The following is an 18,907-nucleotide window of genomic DNA, read 5'->3' as shown; positions in this document are numbered from 1 at the left end:
AACCCAGGCATGTGCCCTGACCAGGAATTGAACCATGATCTCCTGGATCACTGAGCCGTGCCAGCCGGGCTGCCTCTGTCTTCTTCAGTCACGTATTTATTGAGCACTTACCATGTGCCAGGTGCTGTTCCAGATACTGAGACGACATCAGAGAACAGACAGAGAACACACTGACCCAAAAATAAGGGAAGTGGAGCGGAAAGCCGGGACTTCTGCAGCTGCAGAAGTTAGGAAACTTAAAACCTTTTGGTGGGCCCTCAGGATGGAGCCCATGGCCTTCATCAAGGTCAGGCGAGCTCTGCAAAGCCCAGTGATTGGGGGGCAGAACTGAAACGGGGCCAGGCCAGGCTGGCACAGGAGGATGTGAACCAGACTCCCCAGGATTCCAGACCCCATGACCAATGGCTCAAAGGTGATCAGCTGGGGCTGTGGGGAGAGGCCGCATGGAATACAGGGCTGGCGATGTGGGGTGAACCAGGACGTGAAGGGGGCACGTGCCTTCTCTCAGGGTCAGTGGAATCACAGACTGTTAGGGTAGCATATGCGTTCGCATATAATTCACAGAAGGATCTCTAACCCGGAGGTTTTCAAATTTGTTTCTAGCAGCACACCTCTTTAAAACACTATTAAACCAAAGTCCTCTCAGAATCTCATAAAGGACACTATTGAAGCAGTAGGGACAGTGTTTCCCCTTCAACTCCTGGCATATCCTCTCCAACCCTAACAGTCCTATGGTATTTCCCAGGAACCTGGAGCCCTAAGGAACCCAGTTTGAAAACCACCCATGTAATCCATCCCTTTCATGCTATAGGCAAGAAAGCCAAGACCCAGAGAATGCAATGACATGGTGAAATAATGCCAGTCTCTATTCTCCCAGCTCAGAGCCGAAGGGGGTGACAGGCAGGTGAATGGGACAATCACTGTATAACATGACGGGTACAGGGATGGCAGAAGCCGGGCCCTGGGGAAACCCTGGTTTGCTCATCCACACAACCACATTCCAAATGACATGCCATGGGTGGTGCCAGCATGGGGAGCTGCTGGGTGGTGACTGTGGGCTTCCCAGAGACTCACCCAGAGTCCTCTTCCTTGGTGGCAGCCTGCCCTCCTGACCTGCTGGAGGCTCTACTCTAAGCTGCAGCAGGACATCCGGTTGTGGAGCCCCACCCACCACCCTGAAGTGACAGTACAGCTCTGGCAAGCCATCTGCTCCCACCCACCCCCAGATCCCCCTCTGTCAGAGCTGTAGTGAGGACTGCCTGCAGAAACCCTCCCCGCAGCTACTACGTCCAGTGGCCCAGCACCAGTTCAAAACTAAGGCCATCCTTGCATCTTGCCTACCACCCCCCGCACACATCCACTCACCTCTCAAAGAGACCATCAGGAGCCATGATTCCCTGTGTTCCTGTTACTCACTGAGGCCCAAAGGCATCTCCTGAGGCACATCAGTGATTCAAGGGAACCTGGTTTGAAAATATGAGTACAGCAAAAACGGTGGTGCCCTAGCCAGTTTGGCTCAGTGGTTAGAGCATCAGCCCGCAGACTGAAGGGTCCCAGGTTCGATTCCGACCAAGGGCATGCACCTCGGTTGCAGCTGGAACCCCGGTCCCAGTCGGGGCATGTGCAGGAGGCAGCCAATCAATGTGTTTCTCTCATATCAATGTCTCTCTCTCTCCTTTCCACTCTCTCTGTAAAGCAATGGAAAAAGTATCCTCAGTTGAGGATTAAAAAAAAAAAAAAAGGGTGGAGCCCACAGGGCCACATGTTGAATGAACACAGCACCTGCTTTTCAGAACCTCAGTTTTTCTTCCCACCTGTGAGATGGGACCAAGAGCACCTGCCCAGCTACCTGGGAAAATTACTTTGTGACAGGGCCTGTCTGTCCTGCACCAGGAGCAACTCGGGAAGATCAGTCACAGAAGAGAAGCTGTTGGGGAATGGAAGATTCACTCAAAGGGGTTGTGTGGGCGTCAGAGCAGCAGAGCCTGAGTTGTGACAGGCTCTAGGTACCGCGAAGGCCAGGTCTACACCATAGACCCAGAAGCAAAGAGGTCTCCAGTGTGACCACAACAATATGGCCTGGATGCAAATGGCCAGGTACCAGACATCAGTCTTCATCTCAGGAGCCACTTGGTGCTGGGGTAAAAAGGGCAGGGAGGAGGCAGATTTAAGTAGGGCTCCTGAGCTCCTAACTACATAGGTAGCCAAGCTGAGAGAAGCTGTGTGTGTGTGTGTGTGTGTGTGTATGTGTTCTGCAGCTCAGAAACCCACCAAAACCTTTACTGAGGCCAAACCCTCACTTCCAGCCCAGCCTGAATCCTCTGCCCAAGGCCCTGATGAGCACCCTGGAGTCTGGGGCCCCAGCCCTTACTGCCAGGTCGGTTGGCAGGTCAGGCAGTGCCCTTCATACCCTTCCTGCCTGCCTGGCCCTGGGTTCCCACCCCTTCTTTCTGGGGAGGGACTTTTTACTTACTCTTCCTCTAAGCCCACCCTGGGCAGGGACACACAAGGGTATCAGACACGCCCCTGCTCCAAAAGGAAGAGGTGCCAGTAGAGCAATGAGGGCACTAGAGTCCTGGGGAGACCAGACCAAGCCTGGAGAGACAGGGACGGCTTCCTGGAGGAGGAACTGATAAGCTGAGGCCAAAGGACAAGACAAGGTTAGTAGTACGTGAGTGCATAGAACTAGGGGTTGTGTGGCATCCACTAACCAGCTGGGTTATCTTGAGCAGAACTCTTAATCCATTGGGGCTTGAGACACCTCATCTATAAATTGGATGGTTTAAATAATATATGGTGCCTGGCCAGTGTGGCCCAATGGTTGAGCACTGACCCATGAACCAGGAGGTCATGGTTTGGTACCTACTCAGGGCACATGCCTGGGTTGTGGGCTCGAATCCTTGTAGAGAGCGTGCAGGAGGCAGCCAATCAATGACTCTCATCATTGATGTTTCTATTTCTCTCTCCCTTTCTCTTCCTCTCTGAAATCAATAAAATCATATTTAAATAATGTATGGCAAGAACTTAGCATGGCACCTAGCAGGTTTTTGATCTACCATGGACATTGTTATTTTTGTATCAGGCAAGGTTGGTATCCCAGGCAGGGGGAACAACACATGCAAATGCCCAAAGGTCTTTGAGCCAGGAATATTCTTCAGACTCCTGGAAGGAGCTTGTGAGGGTCCAGTTCAAGCCCTGGGTGGGAAGATGAGAACTTACCCAAACTGTGGTGCTGCTCCTACTGCACACCCAGCTTTCAGCTGAAAGAGTCCTGCTGTCCTCCAACTCTGGGAGGCTGCTACTATCGATACACACATTGTGTAGAAGCTGGGAGAGGTGCAGTAACCAGCCATGGTTACCCAGTCAAAAAGTGGTAGAGCCTAGATAGAAACCCAGGTCTCTAAGGCTTCCCACCTGCCACAAGGCATCCAGAGTGAGTCCAGGGAGCACAGAGAGTACCTGTGCTGCTTCCACCATGGCAGCCCTGCCCAGTCTCAGCCAAATCCCTGCTTTGTAGTCTTCAGTTTTTCTACCTGCCAAAGGGGACTGGGATTAAAATTAGTCAGCTGCTAACCAGGCCTCTGTGCTCTCACTTCATTGAAACCTCACAAACAGAGGAAATGGATGCTCAGAGAGGTCAGGGAACTCTAGGAGGTCACACAGCCCAGAAAGCTGCTGCATTATTGGTCCATTTTATAGATGAAGACATGGAAGTGGCACAAGAAGCTGAAGAACTGTTGAACTCCAGAGGTCCTTCAGCCCTAACCAGCTGATTGCACTACCCTTGGAGAACCATGGAAAGTTCTCTGGTGTTGCTGTTTCCTGGGAGGTGGTGTGGGGACCCAGCTGGGCCCATAGGGGCCTCTAGCTTTACCTTTTGTAGAAGCAGGCCGACCCCAGCACTCCGGGGCCACACCAAAGGGCAAGCTGGCCCCCATGGCAGCCCCATTCTCTCACTCCCCACACCTGAACCTCTTCCTTCTGCAGATGCAGAATGTGACTCCCCCGGGGAGTGAGACTGGGGAGGGGTCCTCACAGCTGCAACTCTACGAATGAGCCGATAGAGTCTGAATCCCCATGGACTCTGGAACAAGAATTTCGCAGGTAAGGACTTTGGTCCTTGAAGAAGTCCTTCTCCTGTCTCAGCTAGCACCAAGCCTAGGTTATGGGCTCAAAAGTTCCCATCTGGGGGAGGGGTGTGGCATGGGGTGGAATGGGTCATTGGGGAGAAAAGGGGACATCTGTAATATTTTAAACAAAAATAATAATAAAAATAAATAAATGAAATTCACTACAAAAAAATAAAAGTTCCCATCTGTAGGCATAGGAGGTTTAAATAGATAATGTATGCAGGTGCTTAGTACCATAGGGAGACTTGAAAGGGTCGGCACAGTCGGGTTGCAGGCACCACCAGATGCACCCTCCCCTAGCTGGGGGCCCAGGGCCCACCCCCAAGTTTGGGCATATCCTGTTGCAGGTTTTCAGCTACCTGAACCCATGGCAGGGCCAGGTGAGGTCTGCTCACGCCCCATCTGTGATTTTGACACACACGGAGCCTGTTTCTCCAGGCCCAGAGGAGCAGCCTGACTTCCCACCAGCCTGTTGGCCTAAAAGGGATTGTACAGTGCCTGGGAGACTGTCTGGGTCTGTCTCAAGGGCCATGGTGCCAAGAACAGGGAAAGGCCTGGAGCCAGAGACCCCTGGATAGCCTGGGAAGGACGCGGGGTGGGTTGAGCAGGGGTGTCGAGAGCCTATCCCCGGCCTAGGCAGCTGGGAGAGGAGCGAGGGCTTGTGCACCCATAGCAAGGGATGGGAGAACACGCCCAGAGGCGGAAGGGGCGCGCGGAGACCCCCGGGGGCGCCGGAAGGGGCGCGCGGGGCGGTTGGCCCGCTGGGGCGGCGGCCGTTGGCGAGCGGAGGCCTGGGCCAGGCGACCTCAGGCGTCTGGCCGGGCAGCAGCCACCATGACCAAGGACTCGCCTAACTCTTCCGGTGGCAGCCGCGCGACACCCAAGAAGCTGGCTAGTCCGGGCCCAACGGCGGCGGTGCTGGAGGAGCAGAAGCGGGAGCTGGAGAAGCTGCGGGCCGAGCTGGAGGCGGAGCGAGCGCGCGGGCGGGAGGAGCGGCGGCACTTCGCGGCCGAGGCGCGCCAGCTGCGGGAGGCAGCGGAGCGGGAGAGGCAGCAGCTGGTTGACCATCTGCGCTCCAAGTGGGAGGCACAGAGCTGTCGGGAGTTGCGGCAGCTGCAGGAGAAGATGCTGAGGGAGCGCGAGGGCGAGATCCGGCAGCTGCTGCGTTGGAAGGAGGCCGAGATGCGGCAGCTGCGGCAGCTGCTGCACCGTGAGCGCGACGGCGTTGTTCGCCAGGCGCGGGAGCTGCAGCGCCAGCTGGCCGCGGAGCTGGTGAACCGCGGCTACTGCGGCCGCGCGGGGGCGCCCGAACTCCCCGCCGCGCAGTGTCGCTGTCGCCTGCAAGAAGTGCTGGCGCAGCTTCGCTGGGAGACCGACGGCGAGCAGGCCTCGCGCATCCGCCACCTGCAGGCGGCGCTCGATGTGGAGCGCGAGCTTTTCCTCAAGTACGTTCTGGAGCACTTCCGCTGGCACCCGGTTTTGCCCGACACTCCGGATCTCCAGGCTGTGCATTCTTCGGAAGAGCCGCACCCCGAGACCGCCGGCGACTCACACCATCCCCCAAAGTTCGCCTGTCGACTCGAATCCCTCGACGGCCTGAGCGCCAGCGTTCGCGTGCGCTCCCGCTCCCTCGACGTGGTGCCCGCAGCGTGCTCCAACTCCCGCGACAGCCAGCTCCCCGCGCGCGCTGGCTCCCTCGATTCCTTAGCACCAACGCGTTCCCGCTCGCTCGACAGCACCCTGGGTCGTCCCAAGGCCCCCGAATCCGAGGAGCGGGCCTCCTCTTCTCCAGACACTTTCATCCTGGACTCCCCGAGTCCCCCGCCGCTGCCACCACCATCGGAGCACAGGGGACCTAGCGACGGTACAAGAAAAGACTCCGGGAGCCAGCCCTGCGAGGCTCTGACCCTGTCGCCGCTGAGCCTGGACTACCACGAGCTTGTGAAGCAGAACTCGGAACTGTCCGAGGCGTTGGAGGTGCTGGCGCGCCGTTGCTCCGGCCTGCTGCGAGAGAACATGCGGCTGCGGCGCTCGGGTTTCCCAGACAAGGCGGAGGAGAAGGTAAAGCGGCTCAAGGTGAAGCACGCGGAGCTAACTGGCCTGGCTCGCCGCCTGGAGGACCGGGCCCGCAAGCTGCAAGAAACTAACCTGCGGGCTGTGAGCGCGCCTGTGCCTGGGGAGAGCCGCGTTGGCCTGGAGCTGTGCCAGGCCTTCGCCCTCCAGCGCGCCCGGGACTTGTCGGAGCAGGCGAGCGCGCTGCTGGCCAAGGACAAGCAGATAGAAGAGTTGCAGCACGAGTGTCACTTGCTGCAGGCGCGCGTCGCCTCCGGCCTCGGCAGCACCCCGCACCCCAGTGGGGACGCGGCGAGCTCCCAGTGGCTCAAAGTCAGCGACTTGGACCGGCTGCAGCGAGAGTCCCAGCGGGAGGTGCTGCGCCTGCAGAGGCAGCTGGCTCTGCAGCAGGCTACGAGCCGCGCCCTGGCGGAGGCGGGCGGCCAGAGGGCACCCAGCGAGGAGGTGCTGTGCCAGGTGCAGGCGCTGGAGCGCGAGCTGGGCGCGCGGCGGCGCGAGTGCGAGGAGCTGGGGGCGCAGGCGGCGGCGGCGCGGCGGCGCGGCGAGGAGGCCGAGGCACAGCTGCAGGCGGTGCTGCGCGAGGGCGCCTGGCTGGCCAAGGAAAACGCGCGGCTGCAGGCCCAAGCCGACTGGACGCGGAAGGTGGCAGCCGAGAATAACGATGTACGCGAGCAGCTGGGCCGCGCGTGCCAGGAGCGCGACGCCTCCGGCTTGCTGGTGAAGCAGCTGCTGCTGCAGCAGGCGACGTGCGGGGAGTACAGGCAACAGGTGCTGCATGACCTGCAGAAAGCATTGCGTGATCTCCAGGCTAACCGGGAGGAGATGCGGGTGCTGCAGTGTCAGCCTGGTCACCGTCCCCAGGAATCCTGGGAGACCTCCCAAGCCTTGGATTCCCAAGGCAGGAATAGCAGAAGGACCAAATTCCAGCCAGGGCCTGAAGACCAAGATTCACAGCCTCGCAGAGACAAACAGGAGAAGGAAGCCTCTCTGCTAGAGAGCCCAGTTGCCCTTGTGGAGCCAGCCAGTGTCCCCCAAGTGCCTGACACAGTCCTGGACAGCCAACCTCTGGACTGCAGAGCCCAGGCCAAGAAAACCAGCCCCCAGTCAAACTCCTCCTCTGAGGTGGAATCCATGTGGGCCACCGTGCCATCTTGCCTTACTCTGGACATGGACACAGCCAGTGAGGTGGAGGATCTGGATCCTGACAGTGTGTCCTTGACCCTGGAAGTGGGAGACTCAGAGGTCCCTGCCACCCCCAAGCTCAAAGTCTTCCTGGTTCGATATAGCTACAACCCATTTGAGGGACCCAATGAGCACCCCGAGAGTGAGCTGCCCCTCACAGCTGGGGATTACGTATATATCTTTGGGGACATGGACGAAGATGGCTTCTATGAAGGGGAGCTTGAGGATGGCCGGCGGGGCCTTGTGCCCTCCAACCTGGTGGAGCACATTCCAGACAGTGACATCCTTGGCTGCCTGCCCCCAGTGTCACCTGACTCTGACCCTGACCCTGTTCAACTCCCAGCTGGACAGGGCAAAGCTTCAAAGGAAGACACTAGTTGCAGCTTATTGCCTGGGAAAGCTAAGGGAGCTGTGGACAGGGAGACATGCCAAATGGTGTCCAAGACAGAAGTGGCAATAGAGATCTCAGATGCCAAGACAGAAGATGGCTGGCTGGGCTCACTGCAGAGTGTGGAGGAGCAGGGCTTCTCTGGATCCCTTCCAGGGGCTAAAGGGGTCCTTTGTGTGGCCCCCAAGCAACTACACCTTCGGAATGTTGCGGCCACGTCGGCCGAGATCACCTGGGTCTACAGCAGCAGCAGCCACCCACATGTGGTGTACCTCAATGACCAGAAGCATGCCCTGACCCCAGCGGGTGTGAGCAGCTACACCTTCCACAGCCTGCATCCCAGCACACGGTACCAGGTGCAGGTGGAGGTGCAGCTGCCATGGGACTTGATGCAGGTCCACTGGGAAACCATGTCCTCCACTGTCACCTTTGATACACCCTTGGCAGGACCCCCTGACCCTCCACTGGATGTGCTGGTAGAGCGTCACACCTTACCAGGCCTCCTGGTGGTCAGCTGGCTCCCAGTGACTATCGACTCGGCCGGGTTCTCCAACGGAGTCCAGGTCACTGGCTATGCTGTGTATGCTGATGGGCTCAAGGTTGCAGAGATCACTGATGCCACTGCTGGGAGCACCCTGTTGGAATTGTCCCAGCTCCAGCTGCCCCTCATGTGCCAGAAGGTCTCTGTGAGAACCATTTCACTTTGTGGCGAGTCACTGGATTCGGTGCCAGCTCAGATCCCTCATGACAGTTTTAACTGTAACAGATTGCCAGAGACCTCCCCCTTTAGTTACACCTGTGGTGACCCATCCCCCTGCAGAGTCACCTTCCCCATCTACCCTCAGAGGCTGGCGCTGGCTCCACTGAGTGCCAAGGCCAGCTCCCACATCCCCAAAAGATGTGGGGAACCCCTGGCCAAGTTCCTAGAAGCATACCCTGAAGAACCCCCAGGGAAGCACTCCCCAATGCCCAATCTGAGTTCAGAAGAGGAATGTCCAACTACAGGGGCTGGCAGCCAAATCCAGGGGCCCACAGAGGCCTGGGAGGTCCACATAGAAGACCTCTTTCAGAAGAGTTCACAGAACCACAGGTGGCCTCTGCCCAGTGGCCAGTCTGAGGGGGGAGAAGACCACTACTGGCACATGGGCACCAGCCAAAGCCCTGCTCTGGGAGTCGTCCATCTGTCCCCTGAGTATGGGCCCAGGAAAGAAGCCTGTCAGGAAAAGGCTGCCCTTGAGAAGGTTCTTAGACAAAAGCACGATGCCCAAGTGTTCACACCTTCCCAAATGGGCACCAGCCAACGACTGGTGTCTGACTTCCATGACATTTTGCAGGAGGAGGAGGAGGTAGTGTGCTTCAGTCCATGGGCCACAGAGAGGCAAGAGCAGAGAAGGGAACTTAGGACCCAGAGTAGGCGAGGTAAGGCTCTGAGGAGCAAGAGAGAGAGACCGCTCCATGAGCCCAGCTCTGCACTTTGTCCAACTTCATCCAGCAAAGTCATTAAGATGTCTGGTGGAGACCTCCCATTGCTGGAGGCGGGCATGGACACTTCTGTCAGGGTCTTTGTGGCACTCTTTGATTATGAGCCCTTGGTGATGTCTGCCAACCCCAAGGCTGCAGAGGAGGAGCTGGCCTTCCAGAAAGGGCAGTTGCTGAAAGTGTGGGGCTTTCAGGACTCCCGAGGCTTCTACCATGGGGAATGCAACGGTCAAGTGGGCAACATCCCTGGGCACCTGGTGGCTGAGGTGGAGGAGGGCATGGAGAGGACTGATAGGAGGTGGCATTTGCCAGTGCAAGGACACCTGCCCTCTGTGGCCCACCTAGATGACTTTGGGGGGCTCACTGACCCCCAGGACTCCTTCTCTCTGCCCCAAGGGAACCCCAGGAGACCCCCACTGTGCATTCCAGTGACCATGATGGCAGCTCTGGACTATAACCCCAAGGATGGGCAAGCAGGGGGCCAGATGAAGGGCAAGCTGTCACTGAAGGCTGGAGACCTGGTCACAGTCTATGGGCCTGTGGATGACAAGGGATTCTATTATGGGGAGTCAGGCGGCCACAGAGGCCTTGTCCCAGCCCACCTACTGGACCACATGTCCCTTCATGGAGAGTGAGCAAGGTTATCAAAGGGGTAGTGGCCTCTGGCTGCCCACCACCTGCCAGAAGAGAAACAAGCATGCAGACCCTTTCACAGCACCCCTCCTCGCCTCCATGAAAGCCACTGTGTGAAACCGATGGCAGTCCTTTAGCATCCCCCAGCCTCTGAGAGCATCAGGGCTTAACTGAACTCAGATGTTTCCAAAGGAAAACAGGACAAGCAGCCCCTAGAGTGTGACAAGCTGGTTTGGAGTTGTCAGTAACTATGACACGTATTTGGAGAAGTGCCTTTCTGTGATTATTAAATTTTTTTTTAAGAGGTTAACATTATTCATCCGTTGTCATGTATGAAAGTCTCAAGGAAAGACTGCCTCTTAAAAAAAGTGACCAGAATGTTATTTTTCTGTCTTATGTTCAACCCCATATTAAAATGTTGATAGAAAAAAGAAAAATAATATTTTATCTTATTTTTATTGATTGATTTTAGAGAAAGGGAGAGAGAGAGAGAAACATTGATTTGTTGTTCCACTTTTTCATGCATTCATTGACTGCTCTAGGGACCTCATGTAAGTGGCCCGGATATAGTAAACTTGTCTTTTCATGCCTGGCTTATTTCACTTAGCATAATGTCCTCAAGTTTCATCCATGTTGTAGCATGTATCAGAATTTAATTTCTTTTTAAGGCTCAATAATATTCCATTGTATGGATGTATCAAATTTTGTTTACCCATTCATCTGTCAGAGAACACTTGAGTTGTTTCTACTTTTTGGGCTATTGTGAATAGTGCTGCTATGAACATGGGGGTACAAGTGTCTCTTCTCAGCTTTCACAGTTTTTCAAACTATCAGATCCCTGTGAGCTCACAACCCAGGATAGAACCTAAGGATGATGACCAGTAAGAAAGCTGCTGCTGCAGGAGAGGACAGCCCAGCAGAGGCACAGGAAGAGAGAAATGGATTGAGGGCAGGTGCCCACCAACTGGTAGGGCCCCCTCTTCTGGAAGGGTTTCAAAGTCCTCCGGAGCGTCCTCATGCTGCCACTAGGGGGCAGGCTGGGTACACTGAGGGTTGCTCTCCAGGGACCACACCTGGGCAGAGCAAGAGCAGCTGGGCCCACACCTGCCTGCTCAGGTCCTGAGCCCCAGTGTCACGTGAGCAGCAAATGTCTCTGACCCTTCAAGCCTGGGATTCAGGTCCCACCCAGCCCTGTTCTCTCCCTCCTCTCTCCCTAGAGAACCCTGGGGAACCTCCTCCACACAGGGACCCATAAGGGCCGTTCTTCCAGAGGACCCAGGACCAGTGTCAGGCCTGGCAAGTCTGCCACCCAGCCACCAGAAAGCCTCTCTTCATTTTTCTTGCAGTCCCCCTCCTGTAGTCCTAGTTTCCCTGAGGCCATGGGAAGTTTTGGTGAGTGGATAAAGAAGCACAGAGCCAGGTGGGCTATGGAAGGCAGGGCCACTGAGTGGTGGAGCAACTGGGCTCTGGAAACTGGCCTGCCAGTAGACAACTAGGAGGCCTCTCTGAGCCTCAGTTTCCTCATCCTTGGAGGGGAAGGGAGGGTGTTTTGAGTAGATTCTGTGAGCGGAGCACTTGGCCAAGGGTCAGGACTCAAAGGAAGAACAAGAAAGCTGGTGAAGGCACAGGTGGCAGGAGTTTGGGGCAGGGGCAGATGGTTCTGGGCCCAGTCGACCTTCCCCAAGGGCCCTGAGAGCCTGAAGACTTTGATCAGGGGCAAGGGGAGGCCATGCAGGTCTAGTGAGGTGGGCAGGCTGGGAAGGAGTGAATGCCTGGTCATGACCTGTACTGGGCTCCTCCCCGACTGACCAGATGACTTGGAGGCCCATAGCCTGTCCAGGCCTGCCCAGGGGGAGAAAGGGGGATGGAAAGCCCAGCTGGCCAGAGGGCAAAGAGGAGCCTACAGAATGGTGAAAGAGGCAGTGTCTAAGGAGTCTGGAGAGTTCCGGAGCGAGGGTCACTGAGCCTGACCTGGCACTGTCCACTTCTGCCCAGGGGCCTCTGGTCAGGGCAGGTCTCAGTACCTCACCAGCCCTCCCCCAGAGAGGAGAGACTTTCAGGCATTTCTTATCGTTATCTGTTCTCACTCGCCACACATTGGATGCAATATCCCATTTCACAAACCAGGACACTGAGACCCAGTGGCCAGAGCAAAAGTAGCTGCCATAAAAGCAACATGAAGACAGTTAAGTGGCTCCTTTTAGCCTTTCCCTTGGCCCACCTGCTGTGGGAACCCCATTCTTGCCAGAGCCCCCTGGGATTAGCCCATCCATCCCCCTCCACCTCTGCCACTAGGCATTTTTAAAATGTAAGGTTAACTGACCAATTTCAGTCATTAAACGAAATGTGTTCACAAGAACACAACATGAAAGACAATATAAACAGCTCAGGTTCCACCTTTTGGTCACACTTCCTCTCCTTGTCTCAGCCCCATGGAGGTCAGATTTGAAGGCTGGGGGGGCGGGAAATGAGGGGTTCCACCTAAGGTAGAACACACTGGGCCAACCCTGGGCTTGTGAAACCAAACACACTGCCAGGTGGAGCCAGCTTTAGGAACCTGGGCACCGAGGGTTCCCGGGGCCATGGCAGCATCACTTATACCCCAGTGGCCCCCAGGTCTAGCCAGCCTCTGGGCTCAGTCCTGTCTATCCTTGACTCAGGTGGTGGGTGGGGTCTGCCGTGGGTCTGTTTTGGGCTGGAATGCCCTATACTTGGAGGTCCCTTCTCTTAAAATCCCTGGCCTCTGATACCTGGCTACAGGTATGTGTGCCCTGAACACTCAGACAAACTCCTTTTAATTCCTTCAGTAACTGACCACCTGGCTAAACCTCCAGGATACTGACCTCAGCTTAGGGGACCCCATTGGCCACAGCCCCTTGGTTAGGGTCTTTGGCTAGAGGTTGCCCTTCTGGTGGCTTGGCCTCTCCTGCTCAGCCTGAGTGGGTGGGGGCTGGATCTGAATCCTGGACCACCCACTTCCTGGTTGGCCAGTTCCCTGATTCTCAGTCTCCAATTTCTTTTTCCCCCAAACTGGCCTTCTGCCTGTCCTGCCCCTTCAGCCAGCTCACTCCAAGGTGTCCTTCAAAAGTGCTCTCCTCCTATCTTGGCAGCTCTCACTGGATCTAGCTGTCCCTCCGCTGTGCAGGGACAGCCCCCAGGCATAATCCCTGTGCCCTGGAATTACTCATTTATTCCGTCGCCTCCCCCAACAGACTGGGCGTTACTCCACGTTGCACCCTCAATGCAGGTATTCAGACCTGGTGTGGACCATGTGTGGAGCAGGCATTGGGGTTTGTGCCCCAGCAGATTTGTTCCTAAATTAGGAAAAGCACAACTGGCTTGTGACCAAGACGCCCAAGGAAGGGTTGGCCTGGGGCTCTAGGTAGCTGCATTTCCCACTGAGAACTGGCCTTTGCAAGCCTTCAGCATGTGCCTTAGCTCACGTACTGCCCAAGGCGACCCAACCCAGATACTGCAATTATTTCTCCCTAGCACAGATGGAGAAACTCAGGCTCAGAGAGGGGAGGTCATTCAAGGTCATTCAGCCAAGTTGGTGGCAGAGCTGGGTTGGAACCCAGGTGTGTCCCTTTGCCCCATGTCCTTATCTGAAGGATTCCTGCCCCAGCCTGGGGGCAGGGCCTGGGTCTAGGGAGAAGGCCAGAGGGAGGGAGAGTCAGGAATTCAAACTGGAATTGGGAAAGCTGGTAGGGGGAGGGCAGGAGGTTTGGGAGTGGCCAGTAGTTAGGACTTGGGCAACAGGGTGCTCTGCGGAGCTTCACAAGGTGGAGGGGGCAGCCAGGCAGGCACAGATCTGCTGAGTCAGAGATGCATCAGGGTCTCCAGGGCAGGCATCTGAAAGGTGGTGCTGGGCTGAGACCAGTGAAAGCACCCCAGGGTGCTGGACCTTGGGGTTGAATTGGGTGCTGAGGCCTCCCCCAGGACCATGAGGATTTAAGGAGAAAGAGGCCTCAGAAAGGACAGGGGGTCACATTTTCCAGAAGGAGGGAGTGGTCAGCCTCCACAAGGTCAGGCAAGATAAGGGCTGCTGGGCTCAGCCTCCCTCGTGACTGTGGCCAGAGGCTTCTGTCCCAGCCCATGGGCTTCCTGGTGTCCTGGCCATGAGGGAGCTGACCCCCTCCCCCACTGTCCCAGGAAGCTCCACTGGGCCCTGGTGATGGGGGAAGGCCTCAGGAAGAAAACTGCAAAGCTGGAATTTGGAAAACACAAGGCTGCACAGGAGCCACTCCCATCCTCTGACTAAGAAGAGGTTCTCCAAGCCCCAGGACCCTGTCTCCCAACCTGAAATGAGGAGAGGTCTGCAGATATGGTTATCAGCCCCATTTTGTGGGTGGGAAAACTAAGGCTGATAGAGGTCTGTTCTGGGTCAGCTGGCTGGTCAGTGGCACAGCCAGGATTTATTTATTTATTTATTTATTTATTTATTTATTTATTTATTTATTTTTATTTTTTATTCTCACCTGAGGATATGCTTATTGATTTTAGAGAGGGGGAAAAGGGGGAGAGAGAGGGAGAGAGAGAGAGACATTGATGTGAGAGAGAACATGGATTGGTTGCCTTCCATGTGTGCCCCGACCTGGGATTGAACCCTGAAACCTAGTTTTATGCCCTGACTGGGAATTGAACCCAAAAACTTTTGGTATACTGGATAATGCTCCAACTAACTGAGCTATGCCAGCCAGGGTGGCACAGCTGGGATTTAGATCCAGGGGCCTCTCAGTGGCTTCCCCTAGAAACAGAGGTCTGCCAGCCATCGTTTCCACCCCGCCCCACCTTCATTCATCCATTCACCTGGGCCAGGTGTTGTTCAGGCACAGGGGTGACAGCATCCTGCAAACAGACCCCAGAACAGATTCTGCCAGTCTAATGGTGGAGACAACTAAAGGGTAAGTGGGGGGTTGATCAAGAGCAGAAGGCCCAGGGCCTGGGGGAGTTTTTGACCACGCAGGGGGCAGGCAGAGCCCCAAGGGAAGCTTAGAGAGTGGAAGAGAGAGAGAGAAACTTTGATGTGAGAGTGAAACATCAATTGGTTGCCTCCCACACAGGCCCTGACAGGAGATCGAACCTGCAACCCAGGTAGGTGCCCTGACCAGGAATTGAACCAGCAGCCTTTTGGTGCACAGGATGACATTCAACCAACTGGGCCACACTGGCCGGGGCTTTCTACTAACTTTTGAACTTTAAGTGCTTGTGTAAAATTTCACTGGAAGCAGGAGAGTAAACATGCTTGGATTTTATGAAGTGCTCCTCAGGAAACGGGCTTGGGGATGGGCACTGGAGGTGGGGAGATCATGCAAGGCTGCCCAGGAACCAGAAAAGATGAGAGTCTAGCTCACAGAGATTTAGAAATCTTTTCTTCCCTCTGGACTTTTCCCCTGAATTTAAAAGGAATATTACTAAGTGTGTAAAACTTGGAAGGTTTGGGAAAGTTAAAAGAGCAGGAAAAACAAAAACTCACCTGAAGCATATGAATGCTACACATTCTTGGGGAAGTATACCCGACAGGACCTATTAAAACTGAAAATGCCCACGTATCATCCAACCAATAGATTTTACTTTGAGTAAACTATTCTGCACATGTAAAGGCAGGAGTATGTAAAGATATATATCGAGGGACTTAAGAAATAAGTTTAATAGCACTAAACTGTAAATAACCTGAATATCCATAAATGAGGACAGTGTTTATGGAACCCTCATACTCTGGAATCAGTCAGCTATTAAAAGGAATGAATTACAGCCCTAGCCAGTTTGACTCAGGGCTTAGAGCATTGGCCTGTGGACTGAAGGGTCTTGGCTTCGATTTCGACCAAGGGCATGTATCTTGGTTGCAAGCTCGATCCCCAGCCCTGATTGGGAGGCAACCGGTTGATGTGTCTCTCTCACATTGATGGTTTTTTTTTTCTTTCTCTCTCTCTCCTCTCTCTGAAAAGCAATGGAAAAAATATCCTCAGGTGAGGATTAAAAAAAAAAAAAAGAAAATGAATTATGGACTTAAACTAGAAAGGTTTCTGTGATAGGTTCTTAGGTGACAGAGCAAATCTAGTGTAAGTTGTATAGTGATTTACAGTTTATATAATATAATATTTTATAGTTCAAAGCAGTAATATCTTTTTTGTAACATGTGAACAGACACATGTTGATGTCAGAGAAGGAAGTAAAGATACAGGTCAGGCCCTGGCCAGGTAGCTCAGTTGGTTAGAGCATTGTCCCAATATGCCAAGGTTGCGGGTTTGATCCCTGGTCAGGGCACATACATGAACCAACCGATGAATGCATAAATGAGTGGAATAACAAATTGATGTTTCTCTTTCTCTCCCTTCCTCTCTCTCTAAAATTAATAAATAAAAATTTTTCAAAAGGATAAAAACAAGAAAAGCCTGTTAAAAAAAGAGATTCAGGTCAAACTGTTCATGTTACTTCAGAGGACAGATGGGAATTTGGGAGGGAGGAGAATGGGTGACTTACAAAAAATATATTTCGTATTGGCAGAATTGTTCTAATTAGAAATGTTACTTTTTTTGGGGGAATACAAAGTGGGTCAAATATATGGGATGGAAAGAAATTAGACTTCAGGTGGTAAGCATGCAATAGAGTACACAAATGTCAAATTACAAATGTACACCTAAAATTATAGAATGTTATTACCAATGTTACTGCAATAAATTTAACTTAAAAAAGAAATGTTACTTTTGTAGTAAAACACACTAAAATATACCTCTGTAAAAAAAAAATCTCAACCCCTAGAGAGAACCTCTGTAATATTTTGATGTCTTTTCATTTGCTTCCCCATAGATCAATATTTTGCATGCATTCATTACATACAATTTAATAGTTTGCTTTTTCTTACTATCATTTTCACATTTCCAGATCATAAAATATCCTTATAAACACCATTTGTAGTGGCTGCTTAACAGTCCATCATGTGGACTATTGAACCAATCCTCTATTATCAGACTTTAACTTTGTGTATGATTTTTTCATTATTATAAATGACACTTGGAAAAAATGATTATACATTAATTTTCAAATGTAAATGAAACAAGTGACTATTGAATGCCTATAAAGTCTCAGGTGTGCTCTGGGCACTGGAGTTCCAAGCTTTGGTCTGGTTAGAGAGGCAGATAAACAAGCACATTGTTTGCAAATGTGGTTAATTTCTTTAGAACAGAATCCTGAAAGGTGAATTACCACTGGTCCAAGGAGTATGAGCATTTTAAAGGATTTTATTTTTTGACTCATACTGCTAAATTCATGTTCAGGAATTTTGAAGCAATTTATATGCTTCCAACAGTATGTGAAAGTGACTAAAGATTATCATTTGAAACTGATTTCTTTTTTTTCTTTTTTTTAAATTCTCACCAGAGGATATTTTTTCCATTGCTTTTCAGAGAGTGGAAGAGAGAGAGAGAAAGAGAAAAGCATCAATGTGAGAGAGACACATTGATTGGTTGCCTCCTGCACATGCCCTTACTGGGCTGGGGATTAAGCCTGCAACTGAGGTGCGGGCCCTTTAGGCTGCAGGCTGATCCTCTAACCACTAAGCAAGCCAGCTGGGGCAAAAACTGATTTCTAATGTGGTAAAAACCAAAAAACTGGCATCTTGTGGTTTTATTTTGCTTGTCTTTCCTTAGTAGAACATTGACATTTTCCCCCAGCAGTTTCTTCCAATAGTGAGTCCTCTACCAAGCTCTATTCATGGAATATTCATTTTTTCTTCAAGACACATGATATCTCCTTTTTCATGAGTGTTGGATATTTCCTTTTTCATTTATTATTTCTAGGATCTGTTCCTAGGCTTTCTACTCTGTTTCTTGGTCTGCACAGTACTGAATTAATTGCACTAGCCTTATAATTGGTTTTAATATCTGTTACAGCAAGTCCGCCCTCATTCCTTTTCTCGTTCCCAAAGGGGAAAACCATAGCTGTTTTTGGCTATTTATTCTTCCAGGTGGACTTAGAATTTTGTTAGGTCTAAGAAACGTCCTCCTGTTAGGGTTACATTGAACTTACACATTAATTCGGAAAGAACAATGACATCACCAGCTTTCCTGAGGGGTTATTGAATTGGTTTTCAGTCTTGACTAGTGCTAGGGCATGATTTCTCTACATGGCAAATCTGGGTTCCTCTCAGACTTTGACAGTGGTGTGTTCCTTTGTTTGGTGCTGGAAGTAGAGCGCGGTCCCTGAGAGAAGTGGCCGCGGCCCAAGGCCAGCTCCGGCCCCTCACAGGCCTCCTGAATGACCGCCACGAGCCTGGGTGCGGGCGGGCCAGCTTGGGAGCGTCGCTTGACCCCAGGGGCCTTCGAGGGGCTGCGGTCACCGGAAGGGGCTGGCTGAGCACGGCGTGATCGCGACCTCCGTGCCCTCGGAGCAGGTAGGGCCAACCTGAGGAGCTGCGGGCACCGGGTCCTGAGGAAAGGCGGGGGTCAGGGGTAGGGGGCTACCCTCTCTTCGGGACCCAAACATCCTCCGTCTCCCCAGGAGCCCAAACCACGCAGCCTGCGGTCTCCGGCGGCTGCGCCTTAGAAGGTGGGGTCCCTGCGGGAGACACGCAGCCGGGGTGAGGTGTCCTGAAAGTGGGGCGCAGGGTTACACGTCCCTGATGGGGGGCTCCGAGGGGTCGGGGTCAGGGTCAGGCTCAAAGGGGGTCAACTCTGAGTGTGGGGGCTGGGCCTGCGGGGGACTAGAGTCCCCTTCTAGGGGGTGTGAGGTTCCGGGTGTTTCGAGGGTGAGGTAGCGGTACAGCCCCCGCGCCTGGGGTACGGGTCCGAGGGGGCGCCCAGGGTCGGGGTCCCCAGTTCCTCCCAGGCGCCCCTCCCCCATGGCGCGGTCCCGCGGCCGCCCGCCCCACCCAGCGCTCAGACCGCTCGCCCGCCGGCTCCGCCCCCTCAGGCCCCGCCCACAGTCAGGGCCCGCCCACCCCCGCCCAGCCGCTAGCCCATTCAGTTGTGGGTCAGGGGTGAGCAGGCGGCACCGACGTCACAAGCTTCCAAGATGGCGCCGG

General features: G+C 53.7%; 1 protein-coding gene across 1 annotated transcript; it reads left to right on the top strand.

The window, feature by feature from the left end:
- Window positions 1–4,964: 4,964 nt before the first annotated feature.
- Window positions 4,965–9,887, top strand: LOC308549684 (RIMS-binding protein 3B-like; the record flags this gene model as incomplete). The annotated part of the gene is made up of 1 exon (XM_081122657.1): window positions 4,965–9,887. One exon carries the CDS (start codon window positions 4,965–4,967, stop codon window positions 9,885–9,887), a length of 4,923 nt encoding a protein of 1,640 aa, XP_080978783.1.
- Between the last annotated feature and the right edge of the window lie 9,020 nt (window positions 9,888–18,907).

The sequence above is a fragment of the Miniopterus schreibersii genome (assembly GCF_964146895.1).
Source record: "Miniopterus schreibersii genome assembly, chromosome: 20".
Taxonomy (NCBI): domain Eukaryota; kingdom Metazoa; phylum Chordata; class Mammalia; order Chiroptera; family Miniopteridae; genus Miniopterus; species Miniopterus schreibersii.
This window is presented reverse-complemented; position numbering and strand designations above follow the sequence as displayed.